Source organism: Borostomias antarcticus (assembly GCF_949987555.1).
Source record: "Borostomias antarcticus genome assembly, chromosome: 14".
NCBI lineage: Eukaryota > Metazoa > Chordata > Actinopteri > Stomiiformes > Stomiidae > Borostomias > Borostomias antarcticus.
This window is the reverse complement of record NC_140247.1, coordinates 6,005,896-6,020,758: the sequence shown is the minus strand read 5'-3', so window position 1 is coordinate 6,020,758 and position 14,863 is coordinate 6,005,896. Positions and strand designations below refer to the sequence as shown.

The window sequence follows — 14,863 nt, the reverse complement described above, 5'->3', positions numbered from 1 at the left end:
TAATAATAAAAAAAAAAAGTAAAACATGTTTTATAGGCCTATTACGTATCCCGGGTAGGCTATTGTAGAATCAGGCTTCACATTAACTGGCTACATGACGCAGTCACTTTATATGAAATAACTTAGGCCTATATTTAATTTAGAGAGAAAATGCAAGTCTACAATAGCCTACCCGGGATACGTAATACGCCTATAAAACATGTTTTACTTTTTTTTCGAACAAATATGATATTGACGCCACCATGGCTATCTTGCACAAATCAGCACTGCTTGATCCAAGATACCGAGGGGAACACATGCAGCCACCCGAGCTGAACCACGTCAAGACCGAGCTGGTTGCAGAGATGGTAGCAACAACGACCCGTGCAGAGCGCCCAACAGTCAGTCCCACCACGCAGGAAGATCAGTCCAGCGCTGCTGCTCCTAAGAAGAGCAGAAGCTCGCTGGGCAGTCTTCTAGGGGAAAAAAACTAACCAGCTACGCGCACTGCTGCTGAAATCGCAGAGGTAGAGATCACAGCCTACTTGCTGGAAGAGACAATTGACGGAGATGACGATCCACTCAGATGATGGAAAGATAACCAAACGAGGTTTACTTTTATGGCTAATATTGCGCGTAAATACCTCTCCATATGCGCAACCAGCACACCATCAGAGCGCGTGTTCAGCACCGCAGGTAGTGTTGTCACTCCTCTCCACTCCCTACTAAAGCCTGATAAAGTGAACATGCTGGTTTTCTTAGCCAGGAATCTAGAATAGAAAGAGTAGGCCTAAACCCTGGGGTAAGAGTATAGAGTCAGATTGTGGAGTTTTTGTTTGCCATTTTTTTATGCCATTTGTGGTATTTTTTTAAAATATATGTAAATAACAATTATTTACAATTTCTTTATTATTACTTCTTTATTATTATTTCTTTATTATTCAACGAAATATGCGGTTGATAAACACGGGCCCTATCAAATTTTGTGAGTTGTTTATTTTATGCATAATGGCCCAGAAGCCACACATTTAAATAAAGCCGAATTTACATTGTATTTTATTGTGGTCTTTTGATTAAAGTAGGCAAGTAAGTACGAAACGAAATTATTATTTAACCGGGTATCTACATTTCTACATGCATATTAACTTTGGTATCTACATTTCAGGTCCCGTTGGCGAGTCTAGGTTCTGATTGGCTCTTTCTAGTTTGTTATTCTGCCCAGAAATGAGCATTTAGCTTGCCTGCATGTACGTGTTATAATAGCAACGAAACAAAATATTTTCTGTTCTACAGTAGGCCTAGTGTGTCATTTATTGATAGTTGGTTCGCTTAGAACCTTGAACTGGACTTATTAATGAAAAGCGTTGTATGCCTCAATGTGGCGAAAAGGTAAGAATTAAATTGCAAAAAAATAGGCTAATGCTATATTATTGTTGTAACAGGTAATATTTATGTTGCATGTGGCTGATCATGGCAGGCTAAGTTTGATGAAATCGTTTATCAAGTGGAGTCCGAAGACCCTACTATTATAGGCCTAGTCATAGGCCTAGTTATAGGCCTAGTCTTGTATCATAAATGACTGAGGGAAGAAGTTGCAAATGTTTGCCTATGCCCTTCCACTACATTGTTTATGTGTCATAATTTAACAGATTAGAATTTATACAGCTAAACAAACGTTCACTCCGTGTCCGTGCGTAAAATGTTCCATGAGCGCACGGGCTGTTGAACTACATCAAATTGAGATGTTTGTTAAGCTATAGATACATTCTAATGTTACATTTTATGACACATAGGCCTAGAATTAGTAGATTACGACTCAAATTAGTTAATCTAATTATTTACAATGTTTAAAGAAGCAGAAATAACTCCGGTATAGGCGTCGACTCGCACCATATGCCTCTCGCTCAGTTTGCTGTCCAAATTCTTCACGAAGGACACAATAACTGTGGGAAACGTATTAAATGGTCTTCATTAATGTAGGCCTACACATATATAATACCCAACTGTTCCATTAACGTAGGCCTACACATATATAATACCCAACTGTTCCATTTTCACAGCTCGTGTTTAAAAAGCGCCGATGTGACGATGGTTCTCAACCATCGTATTTTTCTATCAACCATTGGCGATGGACGATGATATCGTCCATCGGCCCAACCCTAGTGTCAGTCAGAACAATGGCTTATGAATGCGATGTTATACAGTAGCCCAGAGATGGTTAGCACTGGCAGGGCTATTTTCAGTTTGATAAAAGGCGTTGTGGTGTTTGAGCATGAGTTGTCGTACTCTAGTGATGGACTTCGTTTTGGTGTGAAATTATAGTCGTTAACGTTTTGGTAGGAACAATTAAATTGTCCCAAGTGTTGCAAATTATTGGTACCCCTACCAGTGGTGATTGCTCCTATAAGCCAGGGTAAGCCTGGCTTACCCATACAAATACAAATAAAACTTGATTTTTGTTTTTACATATAATGTATGTTTTTACATATAAATGCCAATGCTCAGCGCCCTTCTGGTGCTGTGAAACCCATCGGGGCATGCTTTGAAAGTGCACCCCCCATAAAATTGTGCGCGCTGCGCGTGCGTGCTTCGTTGGTCCTGGCTTACCCGGTTCTAGGACTCACCAGACGCCACTGACCCCTACGTGGTGAAGAAGGACACCAAAACCCACCCGCCAATCTCCACTGCACGAGTAGTGGTGAGAGCATTGGACTCTCACCCAGGAGACCAGGGTTCCCGGTGAGGATGACTTTATGTTATCATCAGTGTAACTGCTTTAGCCACTGACCGCTACCATTATTACCCCTAATGTTATGGAAGCTGCTGCTAGTTGTTGTGAGCCCATGAGCTAACTGGCTTTTCCGCTCTTATTGTGCTGGATTAGCATTGGAAGCACTGGAACTGATGTGTCCAAGCAACAAGACCAATCTTAATTTATCAGACATTATTTCATGTCATTTCAATTCACAGCTATTTCAGTGGCATGACTAGCTACCAGTCCTGAAACAAGTCAGCCTCGCACCTAAGCCAGGCTTGACCTGGCCTGGTTTTAGATGGTTCTTCTGTTGTTTAGGTTCCATGTAGCGCCATTTTAGAGTGTAGCATGTGCACTCGTACCAGGTTAACCGCCTGGCAGCGGAGTGTTCCTTCAGAAAACTTAGATATACGCAGAGCAGGGATGCCAAAATATGTGTTTAGTAAGGGCTCAGTCAGCTTGTCTCCGAAACTCAAGACAAGTGTCGGAGGCTCAGATAACTGAAGTACAAAGTGTTCAAGGTCAGATAAGCGAGCGCACGCACCAGGCCCGAGCGCCAAACCCCTCTGGATCTCCTCGCTGACGACACGTACCCCGAGAGACGCAGCACCACAGGCCTCAGCAGACTCAGGCAGAATCAATAGGGTTCCGTCGTATTCAGCTTAACCCTCTGAATACGACCGCATCACCGGCAAAATAAATAAAAAATAAAAAAACATATCAAAATAAATTCTTACAAAAATTGCTAAAAATAAAAATAAAAATCCAACATTCCAACAGTTCCAGAAAGCTGAGAAACTGTGCTTTCTAGTAATATAGGGAAAACCCAATTAATATTTGGAATGTTGGCACTGTACTTACAGGCAAGGCAAGTTTATTTGTATAGCACATTTCAGCAACAAGGCAATTCAAAGTGCTTTACATGAGACATTAAAAGCATCAAGACAAAGTGCAAGAAACATCATAAAGGTAATATAACACGAAATGGTACAGGGTTAAAAGGGTTAAGCTATCAGATTCACTGCTTGGATTCAGCACATCACCAAGCACCACCGCAAGCAGCAAGATGATTTACCCTGAGACCTGCGGCCTGCCGACAGACTACTATCAAACACATTCACACTGTGGAGCTACAATAGTAACCTCATTTTTCAAAGCAACAGTTGACCAAACATTCTCAGAGAGCCATGTCAAAAAGCTAATCCTAAAAATTATAGGCTCACTAGGAGCATTTCTTGTGAAAACAATTTGTTTATTCTAAAGCCAAGTCCTAAATCAGTTAAATTACCTCTGATCTGGACTCACTGGAAGCAATCAGGGGATGCAGAAACAAGAAATTAATTGTTCATGTTGGTGAAAGCCGTTTGGCCACATGCAGTTGTTTGTGGGAAAACAACAAGCGTGTTGTATTCTGGGAAGGGGCCGGCACAGAGCCAGGTAGAGGGCCACGCTATGCAGAAGGAAGGAAAGGGATAGCATGTTCATGGACACACAACATGGGAGGAGAGGCAAACATGCAGGCTGTCTTTGGGGAAAAACCCAAAGACTTAAAAGCGCTTGGGGTTGAGTGACAACAAGCCATGATAAGAATGAGTGAGAACAAGACATATTAGGAGTCGATGTGTGCGTGTGTGTGTGTGTGTGTGTGTGTGTGTCTGTGTGCGCGCGTGTGCGTGTGTGTGTGCGTGCGTGCGTGTAGACCATGATGGACGCAGACACCTGTGTTCCTGGCTCAGGTTCAGGGCCCAGCTGCTCCCTCACTTGAGAAAGCGGCAGTAATGTTGCTGTGCTCAGGCTTTTGGCTTTTGGGTGGGGGGGGGGGCGGAAACACTACACCCCCCCGCAGGTTGTCAATACAGAGAAGGACAGTGCTCCACACCAGTCTGCAGCCAGCAGGGGGATCACACCAGCCTGTCCTATTTCTGCTGGACCACCGGTATTTCTGCTGGACCACCGGTGTAGTAAAGGTGGTCTATTGTACGTCACATCCACCGTTAGCCCTGGTCCAGATAGGTATACTATTCGGGGCTATACCCTGGTATACTGCCCTGCTGCCAGTAACCATTCATTGCGCCATTTACATTTTTCACTCGGTCTACATTACTGCATCTACAGACAATATTATTTTGTTACTCACCGAGGCGAATATTTTTTTTTAAAGATGAAAGTCTTTTCTCTGAGGTGGCTTCAGTTGTATCCCCCCACATTTTATATGAAAAGCTACATTTTGCACTTAATAGCTGAGTGGATATCAGTGGTTACGTGCTATTTATGATATCCACTAGCCTGGCTTCGCGACTCTAATCAGTGATCTCACATGCTGTTTCTCCATCATGAAGAGAGATCACGTGATCGGGGTTGCGAAGCCGGGCTAGTGGACATCGGTGGATAAGTGCTATTTAAGTGCAAAAAGTGTTTTTTATATAAAAGGCGGGGGGCTAAAACTGTAGCCACCATGGAAAACCCTATATAGTGTTATACAGTGTTATAAAAGGACAATTCTGTTATCGGTGGACATTTTTCTACAGGGCACTTTTATCTCCTACTGACAACCATTAACTATTCTACATTCTTGTCAGGGCTTTTCCAGAGCAGTACAAAGCTTAGCTGCCTCGATAGATGGGCATATTCTGGCACGCTATGGTAATTCCACAGCGGGAAGCTAGCCAACCTTTCAAACTACAGAGCCTGGAATAATTCATCTCAGAGCCTCATCTGCCCTGTGAAGATGAACTTGACCAATCTCTCTCTCTCTGGCTCACAGAGCTAGTTTGAATCCGTTCTTCAGCGTGAGGTCCCCCCCCCTCCCCCCAGAGCCCATCCATGTCGCGGCCCCGTGCCACTGTTCGCCATTGCCCCTTCCACTGCCATTTCAGGCCTGGGAGTCATGCAGCTTCCCCTTACATCACCCAGGGCACAGCTGATCCACTGCCATAAATAAACCTGGGAGACATGGAAAGCGAAGCCGTCTCCGGCTGGACGAGGTGCGGTCAGACGGCTCCTCTGTCCAGGCTGACTGAAGGCAAGGCCGCGCTGCCGCCATCACAACATGGCCGCAGTGGCCCCCCCTAAGGGCCTCAGATCAGTCAAGCCTTGAATTATTGATAAGCCACTCACCTGTGTGTGTGTGTGTGTGTGTGTGTGTGTGTGTGTGTGTGTGTGTGTGAGAGCATGTACATATGTATGTGTACAGTGTATGTGTATGTGTGTATGTGCATGAATGTGTATGTGTATGTGTGTATGTGCATGAATGTGTGTGTGTGTGTGTGTGTGTGTGTGTGTGTGTGTGTGTGTGTGCGCGCGCAGTGAGAGAAGAGCGATGGTCAGATGGCGTAGAGACGGGTCCGTCACCAGCGGCGCAGCCCCTGCCTGGAGCAGGGACAGGAAGTGGGCGTGACACGCCCAGCTGCTGAGACACTCGCTCATTAATGTGACATCATCCTTAATTTCCTCATTAGGCCCAACTTTGATTTCAGCACTGCGGCATGAGCCTGTTCTATAGGAAGCAGATGGCCTGCCAGGCCTCGGAGCTGAGCTCGCAACATTTATGGGAATCCCAAAGCCGGGTCAGCCCGTCTGTTGATCCGTCTCTCCGGATGGTTTCACTTCGAGAGATTTCATGATTTCACTGGAAAAGTATTCCTGTGAGACCGGAGAGGAGCGTTGTCTGGTTGGGGAAGGATTGTGCGGCGACACGCTGGACGCAGGCGAGAGAGGGACAAAGAGGCAGTGTGCTGCCAGCGCCGGGATGGATGTGTGAAATATCCCAGGAATGCTGAGAGAACACAGGGAACGAGGGAAGGAAACTGGGCATTCATAGGCCTGTATACCATACTTCCTCTCTCTCTCTCTCTCTCTCTCTCTCTCTCCCTCTCTCCCTCTCCCTCTCTCTCCCTCTCTCCCTCCCTCCCCCTCTCTCTCTCCCTCCCTCCCCTTTCTAAATCAATATTAAATTAGCAAAATGCCTGTTTACAACATCTAAAGGAAGAATGACCAAATGTTAAGTTATTAATGGCCTCTAAATCTGCTGTGTCCTCCTGTCCTGAACAAACCGGGCACTCATAACCCATAAACCTCCCGAAAATCTAGCCTCAGCAAATCAGCGACAAACATCAGATTTTCTCCAAAAACCACACAAGACGCCTTCAGTGTTTCAGGTCTCGTTTCTGTCCGTCTCCATGACCTCACAGGCTTTCACACGCGGCTTTTCCCCCCTGTTTTTAAACCATGTAATCAGCTGATTTTACACACTCTCGGGGTGGAGACGACGCCCAGAGGGCCAGGGCACAGACGCCCCGCCCACCGCCAGGCCCCGGCCAACCCCATAGCCCCAGGGCACAGACGCCCCGCCCACCGCCAGGCCCCGGCCAACCCCATAGCCCCAGGGAGACGCTAGCTGGACTGACTTCCTGTCCTCCTGTCGGCGTTGTATACCAAACGTCCGTATGGAAACAAAACGCCATTCCTGGGACGTACGCCTTCGTGTGACTGTGCGTGATTCACTGACCCCGGTGGTTTATGACGGCAGCGAGGCGGCAGACAGAGCGCCGGCGGCGCAGCCTGAGTCATGATCTTCCTATAACCTCGGGGAGGTGACTGGAAACCCGGCTATACATTAGCCCAGACCTGCGTCCCTGAGACGCAGTTAATGATGACATCATTGTTTTTCATACTCATACTTACACTGAGTCCAGCTGATTGCATGTCAGAACCAGAACAGAACACACCGTCAGAAAGGTGTCACTGTGCGCGACGACCATGACTCAAAAGGCACAGGCAGACACAGCGCCGGGAAGGGAACTGATGGTGAGCTAATGAAGGTGGATTGTTGGGGAACCTGTAACCTGGGCCATGACTGATTGTTGCTCAAGATATCTCAAGGCAGGCTTCAGGTTACAGGTCCCGTAAACCACACTGATCTGAACCAGCCTTATGATTTGAGCCTCCCTCCCCCGGTGTTGACCCCATGTGCCCCCCCCCGCCTGGCTGATTGGCTGGAGGACATTCCTGTAGCTGAAAAGCAACAGCATCCCACCCCAAACTACTGTCTTGTTGTTCATTCCTCCAAAAGTCTGTGTATCCGTTTGGTCTTGTTTGTGGAGGACAGAGACTGAATCCTTGTCATGAGTCCAAAGGAAACCTTCTGTTTTGCGGCTTTTTCTGCCCTTTCATGTGGGCGCCAGGTAGAGCATGCACTGGCAGGCTACTTTAATGGCTGCTGGCACCACCGGTTCACACCAAGCTCTCTCTGTTCAACAGACACACACATATATACAGGTACACAATGGCATACATGCACTAAATCCCTCAACATCCAGTCAACATTGAGCATGTCATAGACGCATGGCATACAGTAGACACCTTTATAGACACAGGTTGAATACACTTAAACAGAGAGACAGATGATTTAGACTGATGAGGTAAATCAATTAGGAGGATTAGGAAGCACAAATATATATATACAAATATATATTTTTGTAATAACTTTAAGTCATAGTACAACTGTTTAATTGCTTGTCAGGCTGGGATGTCCAATCTTTGGCAGGAACTAGATGGACTTCAGTGCGTGTGTGAGCAACACTGCACATATAAGGGTTGGAAACTGGCTATTAGCCTCCTCAATGGCCGGCGTACTTTACGGAACATCAGAGTGAATCCATTTAGCAAAGATGCAGTGACTTGAAAAGAGCAACAAGGTGTTCCAAGGCAACGCTAAACAAACTCCCGACATCTCCTTGTGAGGAGTGAGCGAGGCAGGCAGTGAGGCAACGCTGCGGCCCGGGACTGGATGATATCAGACTGAGAACCGCCTGACACACCTCGCAAGAATGCCGAAGCTCAGACTAAATGTCACGTTTGAGAGGAGAAATATGGGTTTAATTACAACTATTGCACACTTCACATCTCCCCATAGTGTTCCTGTCAGATGCATTCAGTCTCCCAGAAACTCAGCGGGTGACGTTATCAACAGCAGGAGGGTTTGTGCCAAGGTAACCGGGGGTTACACAGGGAGGTGCGCCGTGGCCCTCAAGGGCCCGAAATCAAAGACCCGGTCCCTAACACACATTAACAAGACACGGACACAGATAGAGATAGACAGCCGTGGACTCACAAATACAGACAGACCCAGCCACAAACACACACACACACACACACACACACACAGGTCTCTTACCCTGGACACAGTGAGAGGCATGCTGAAGTCCTTGCCACCCTGCAGTCTGAATCCCCAGGGCGCTGGGCCGGTGAGGCTTATAGCGTAGACGTTCATGGCCTAGGAGGGGGAGGGGAGAGGGGACACAGAGACAGGGGTGTATCAGGGGGTTAGGCTACACAGAGCAGCACAGTCTGGAGGGGGCACTGTTGCGAAGGAAGTTGAGAAACAGTCAGGTAGCCAGACTCTTGAATAACAGGAAATCAGAGAGATGATCACATTGTCTGTGGGAATGTCTGCTGCTGAACACACGTGGCCACATGATTACTGTTTTTTTGCTTCCCTCTGGAATATGTAGAGGTGGGTCGTCTGCCCACCTCCCTTGTTCTCTGTAAAGCGCATTGTGTTGCCTCTGGGGTATGAAATGCGCTATACAAATAAAGCTTTGATTGATTGATTGATCAGCGTACCAGCTTATGGGGTCGCTTTAAACATGGCCACCAAAACACACACACTGCACATCCCGGATCATAAGAGTTCAGCTGTGACAGTGGCCTCGTGACAAGGTCCTGTCAAATGAGGTCTTTTCATTATTGTCAGCGTGACCCGCTTTTGGACAGTTCTGTGACACATGGGACCACAGCCTCGGACCAGGACCCGGGGTTCTGCCAGCGGGGGCCGCCAGCAGGGGAACCATCTGGGGAAGACGACCATTCCAATACAAGGCTCAAATTCAAATGGTAACTCTAAAGATACTTAACTCTAAAGATACTCACAGGCCGGGAAAAGAATGCTTGACCTCAGTGGATCTACGGAAAAGTAAAGGCCACTCGCTGACTTGAATCTAGGTAAGTGAAATAGTTGAATCCACATCTAATCTTGCATCAAGAGTAAAACAATTCAAAGAATCAAGGGTATTGTGAATCAAGAAAGATTTGACGTATGCACATCCCAAACCAGACTTTAAGCTCAACTAGGTACAGAGTAGGAATTAGTCTATAAGGGTTTTTACAAGTGCTATGTGGATAGGCTGTATGATGAGGCTGCGCATTCTGCAAATAAACAGCCTTCAAATTCCCACACCTGGTCAAACAAAGGACACATTCTGCCCTGCAAAATAAGGTTGACCTAATTACACTGGAACATCAAATTCACTTGGTTTATGGGCAGCGCAACATATTAACGCGCCCTCATGTCATTTTAAGAACCAAGGACAACTTGAGACCTTAGGCCATGACACTTGCAGCTCATGCCAAATGAGTGTAGAGCTAACTGCAGTATCCCGCCCACCTGCCCCTCCCCCTCCCCCTCCCTAATAGAAGGTATCCAGTCCTCCTCATGACATACAGCTACCTGCAACGCTGCCATGCAAACCTACCTTGTCCTTAGGGGCTATCTGGTAACCTAAACCCGGGAGAGAGCTAGAGAGAGCTGGGGAGCTGGGACAGGCTGACTCTGTTGGCAAACCGTACACCCCACCTCCCTCCTCCTTATGACACAGGCAAGCCCTCGTCTCTCCTCACTGTGGAGAGGCTATATAAGGAATGTAAAACTACACCAAACTATTTCAGCCCAACACCCACATGAGCCACAGAGAGGAGTGAGTGTGTGTGTGGGGGGGGGGGGCAGCAGGGAACACCAACTACTCTGGCAAAGGCTTTGCACAGAAAGGCCAACAGACATGTAGAATAAGACAGGAATCACAAAGGGGGACAGGGCTCAGACTGAAGAAAGGCCGAGGAACGGTGCATTCCTCCCAGAGGGCATGAAGTACATTTTAGCGCAGTGCAGACCAGACAAACCGGCAATTAGGATGTGACATCAAAGCTCTTAAAGAGGCAGTGGGATATCGCTCGCTGGCAGTAAAACAGTGAACTGGACTTCTGTTGGAAGTGAATTCAAAGAAACTAAATTAGGGACATAATACATTATTATATGCAAACCAGGAGTAAAGCACACAACTAAATGACCGGCCATTCTTTGAGAATGCAACAGTAGGCTAGTTCTGATCTCTAATCTTCAGCCTAGAACAGATCCTTCATTCACACCAACACCTGGGAAAGAGCAGCTCATTCCCAGTCTGGTCTGAACGGGAGAACATACTGGTTCATTCCCATAAGCCCATACCTGAATTAGATAACTGTGCATTATGTAAATAAAATATAAATAGACAGCAAATTTGAGTTGAGGATCACTTCCAAATTGCCCTACTTCTAACAATGAAATAGGTGTTTGTAGCCTAGATGTATGTATGTATGTATGTTTGTATGTATGTATGTATGTATGTATGTATGTATGTATGTATGCATGCATGCATGTATGTATGTATGCATGCATGTATGTATGTATGTATGTATATGTATGTATGTGCAAAATAAATCAAACGTGAATTTAGACTACATTGATATAGGCCTAAAAGTAGCCCAAATAGACTTAGACATCTTAACATTTAGATTATATAACTTAAGGGTAAACACAATGATTCCTGATGTAGGCCTACACACTTGATCAAATGCTTTCCGCATAGGCATGCTTTTATTCAGTCTATCAAAATGTTTCGATTTTAATTCAAGAAATGAAAATCATATAGTAGGCTGCATAACCTGCTGAGTGGGAAAGTAGCACTACAAGTTTTCTCTAAACACCCCGTTGTTAGTAAATCCTCTCTGCAGACAGAAAGCCGGGGCTCCGGTGTTAGAGCCCCCACGGTTTCTCACGGTCCGAACTCAACCGCTATGTCGCCGGGGCAAAATTACAAAAGCTGCATAAACTTCAAATGAAGACAGATTATCTGACCTGTATCAAACTTATTAGGCCGATCATTATTCTTTAGACTTTTTGGCCTACACAACAGGTTGTATAGACTCCATGGCAACAGAAAAGTTGCACTTTATCCAGGTAGAAATGGTGTATAATTTGTGGACTCCGTTTGTAAAATGAATTACCTCTTGTCCCTCCTTTTGTTCGCCAGACATCGCGAGTCAGTCTGCTTTCGTCTCGGTGTGAATTAAAGTAGGCTAAATCGATCAGTAAACCAGCCGAAACTTCGGACTTCCTCGACTTGGACGTCAGAGCAGAGCAGAGTGGATCCCTTCGTCAGCAGCACATTCATTCCCTGTATTCCTCTTTTAGTAGGACCCTACTGTAACGTCAGCACGTCACATGGGTCCTATCCATAAGGAAAACCTCCCCACTGATCCTGTATCTGTTTAGCAGTTTAGATTCAGCGGCGATTACCGTGATTTGGAATTGACAAGCTGGTCCTGAATCTGTTCTTAAGGGTCATACAGCGTCGGCGGCAATGACTTCATATGAATGTATCATACATCACTTATCTTTAAGACATGCCCTGTCCTGTCATTACAGCTTGAATGATTATGGCAGAGAAGAACAGTAAAAAGCACAGTTCACTTAGCCTATCAAGGTCACTTTTAGGTCTGTAAAGGTTATATCTGTAGGTTATATTTTGATTGTGTTATTCCAGATCTGTGTTATATTTGACAGCAAATGTTGATTTAGTGTTAATCATAATCTTTTGACTAAAATGTTATTTAGTTGTAGGCTAATAGTCATATTTTAGTCATCTGAATTTTAGTTTTAGTCTAGTTTTAGTTGACTAATTGCATTACGATTTTAGTCGACTAAACAGAATGGGTTTAGTTAAAATGTAATGCATTATTTAACCTTTTCTCTAGAATTTCCAAACTCATAAGGCCTATAGCCCTACTCCTGGAGGAAACATCTATTAGACTGATGGACAGAGCTACTGAATTACATGTCTATGCGCTCTCCTGTGTTTGATGTTTTTGTTTGTGGCTGTAAGCCAGCACACCTAGTATAGGGTCCGGTTATCACTCCCTCCCTCCCTCCCTACCTCTGGTTAATGTTGACCTGCATTTCTCTGTTGGCACCACAAGAGGCAGTAGTCCCAGCACACCAAAATAAAGAAGGACACCAAAATCAATCCACTGATCTCCACTGTACAAGTAGCCTAGAGTAGTGGATAAAGCATTGAACTCTCACCAGGGAGATCAGGATACAAGACCCGATGGGGATGATTTTATGGAACTATACCCCAAACCTCCATGTTCATCCTTTCACTCCGATCTTTACCCCTTGAATTATAGATCAGGAGTCTCATTTATAAAGCTCACGTACAGTGTACCCACAAAAGGATGTGTACGCCACTCCTGAGCAAACTTCGGGATTTATATAAAAAATAAAAAAAACTTGACAGGAGAATGGCGGAGAATGTGCTCACCTCCAAGCACACTCTGACCCATGCGTACGCACATTTCTGGCGAAATGAGAATGCTACTGTGATCCTAATGGCAGAAAGGTGAAAACCGAGAAACGCTTTGAAATTGACACCATTGTGAACAATAAATATATCCGATATTGCAAAATAACCCCTCAAATAGGTTGCACAGTGCCATGACAGTGCTAGCATGCAGCCTAGCCTTCCGCGACAAGAAACGTGTGCACTGTGCATATTTACTCAGGCAATGTGTAGGCTAATATATTATAAGGATACTATGATTCACTGTAATCTGTGTTTTTATTATTTTTATTAAACCTTTATTTTACCAGGTAAGTCCTATTGAGACAGATGTCTCTTTTACAAAGGAGCCCTGGACAAAGGGTTTCAATACAGACAATTCAGTACAAACACATTAAAAGCACATAAAAACACAGCAAAGCATTAGCACACACCATCAAAACACCAACAGGGCACATGCACACGTCCACAAGACACAATAGCACACAATACCACATAGCATGATCAACAAGCAGCATAAGACAAATCACACACCCACATGGAGCAGCACACAGCAAGGCATTCAAGGAGCACACAGACACACTCAGAAAAAACATAGCAGAATAGGTTTCCAGCAGAGCACCTAGCCAAGGGAGCATTTGCAGGCTCCACCCAGACCTCCACCCAGACCTCCACCCAGACCTCCACCCAGACCTACCTCCAGACCTACCTCCAGACCTCCACCCAGACCTCCACCCAGACCTACCTCCAGACCTCCACCCAGGCCTCCACCCAGACCTCCCCCCAGACCTCCACCCAGACCTCCACCCAGACCTCCACCCAGACCTCCACCCAGACCTCCCCCCAGACCTCCACCCAGACCTACCTCCAGACCTCCACCCAGACCTCCACCCAGACCTCCACCCAGACCTACCTCCAGACCTCCACCCAGACCTCCACCCAGACCTACACCCAGACCTCCACCCAGACCTACCTCCAGACCTCCACCCAGACCTCCACCCAGACCTCCACCCAGACCTCCACCCAGACCTCCACCCAGACCTACCTCCAGACCTCCACCCAGACCTCCCTCCAGACCTCCACCCAGACCTCCACCCAGACCTCCACCCAGACCTCCACTCAGACCTCCACCCAGACCTCCACCCAGACCTCCACTCAGACCTCCACCCAGACCTACCTCCAGACCTCCACCCAGACCTACCTCCAGACCTCCACCCAGACCTACCTCCAGACCTCCACCCAGACCTCCACCCAGACCTACCTCCAGACCTCCACCCAGACCTCCACCCAGACCTCCACCCAGACCTCCACCCAGACCTACCCCCAGACCTCCACCCAGACCTCCACCCAGACCTCCACCCAGACCTCCCTCCAGATCCTTCAGGGCACCTTTAAATGCCCTAATGGAGATCAGTTTAGCAAGCTGTAATTTAGATTGCAGACGGTTCCAGGCTACAGGGCCAGAGAACATGAATGCGTGTTTTCCAAGCTCGTGTTACACAGCAATAGGCTGTGTTTGTTGGTGGTGTTTCATTGCCTCATTGTTTGACTCAGGAATCCACATTCATAGGGCGCCCATTATTATAAGCTATTTATAAATCGCCATGCATATTTGATAAATGAAATAGGCTAAACTGATCCCGTGTTCGATGCCTCAGTCGGGCAGATAAGAGTGCTGTTAATTGCCTTAGATGTT

At 46.3% G+C, this 14,863-nt stretch overlaps 1 protein-coding gene across 1 annotated transcript in view; it reads right to left on the bottom strand.

Moving 5' to 3' along the window:
• The window catches only part of pdlim7 (PDZ and LIM domain 7), a gene marked incomplete at both ends in the record, with an annotated part of 40,094 nt that extends 28,231 nt beyond the window's left edge, over positions 1-11,863 (bottom strand). Inside the window, 2 exons of the mRNA XM_084448351.1 lie at positions 8,910-9,008; positions 11,834-11,863. Of these exons, the coding sequence (XP_084304477.1) occupies positions 8,910-9,008; positions 11,834-11,863 (129 nt within the window). The remainder of the gene's footprint in view (positions 1-8,909; positions 9,009-11,833) is intronic.
• Between the last annotated feature and the right edge of the window lie 3,000 nt (positions 11,864-14,863).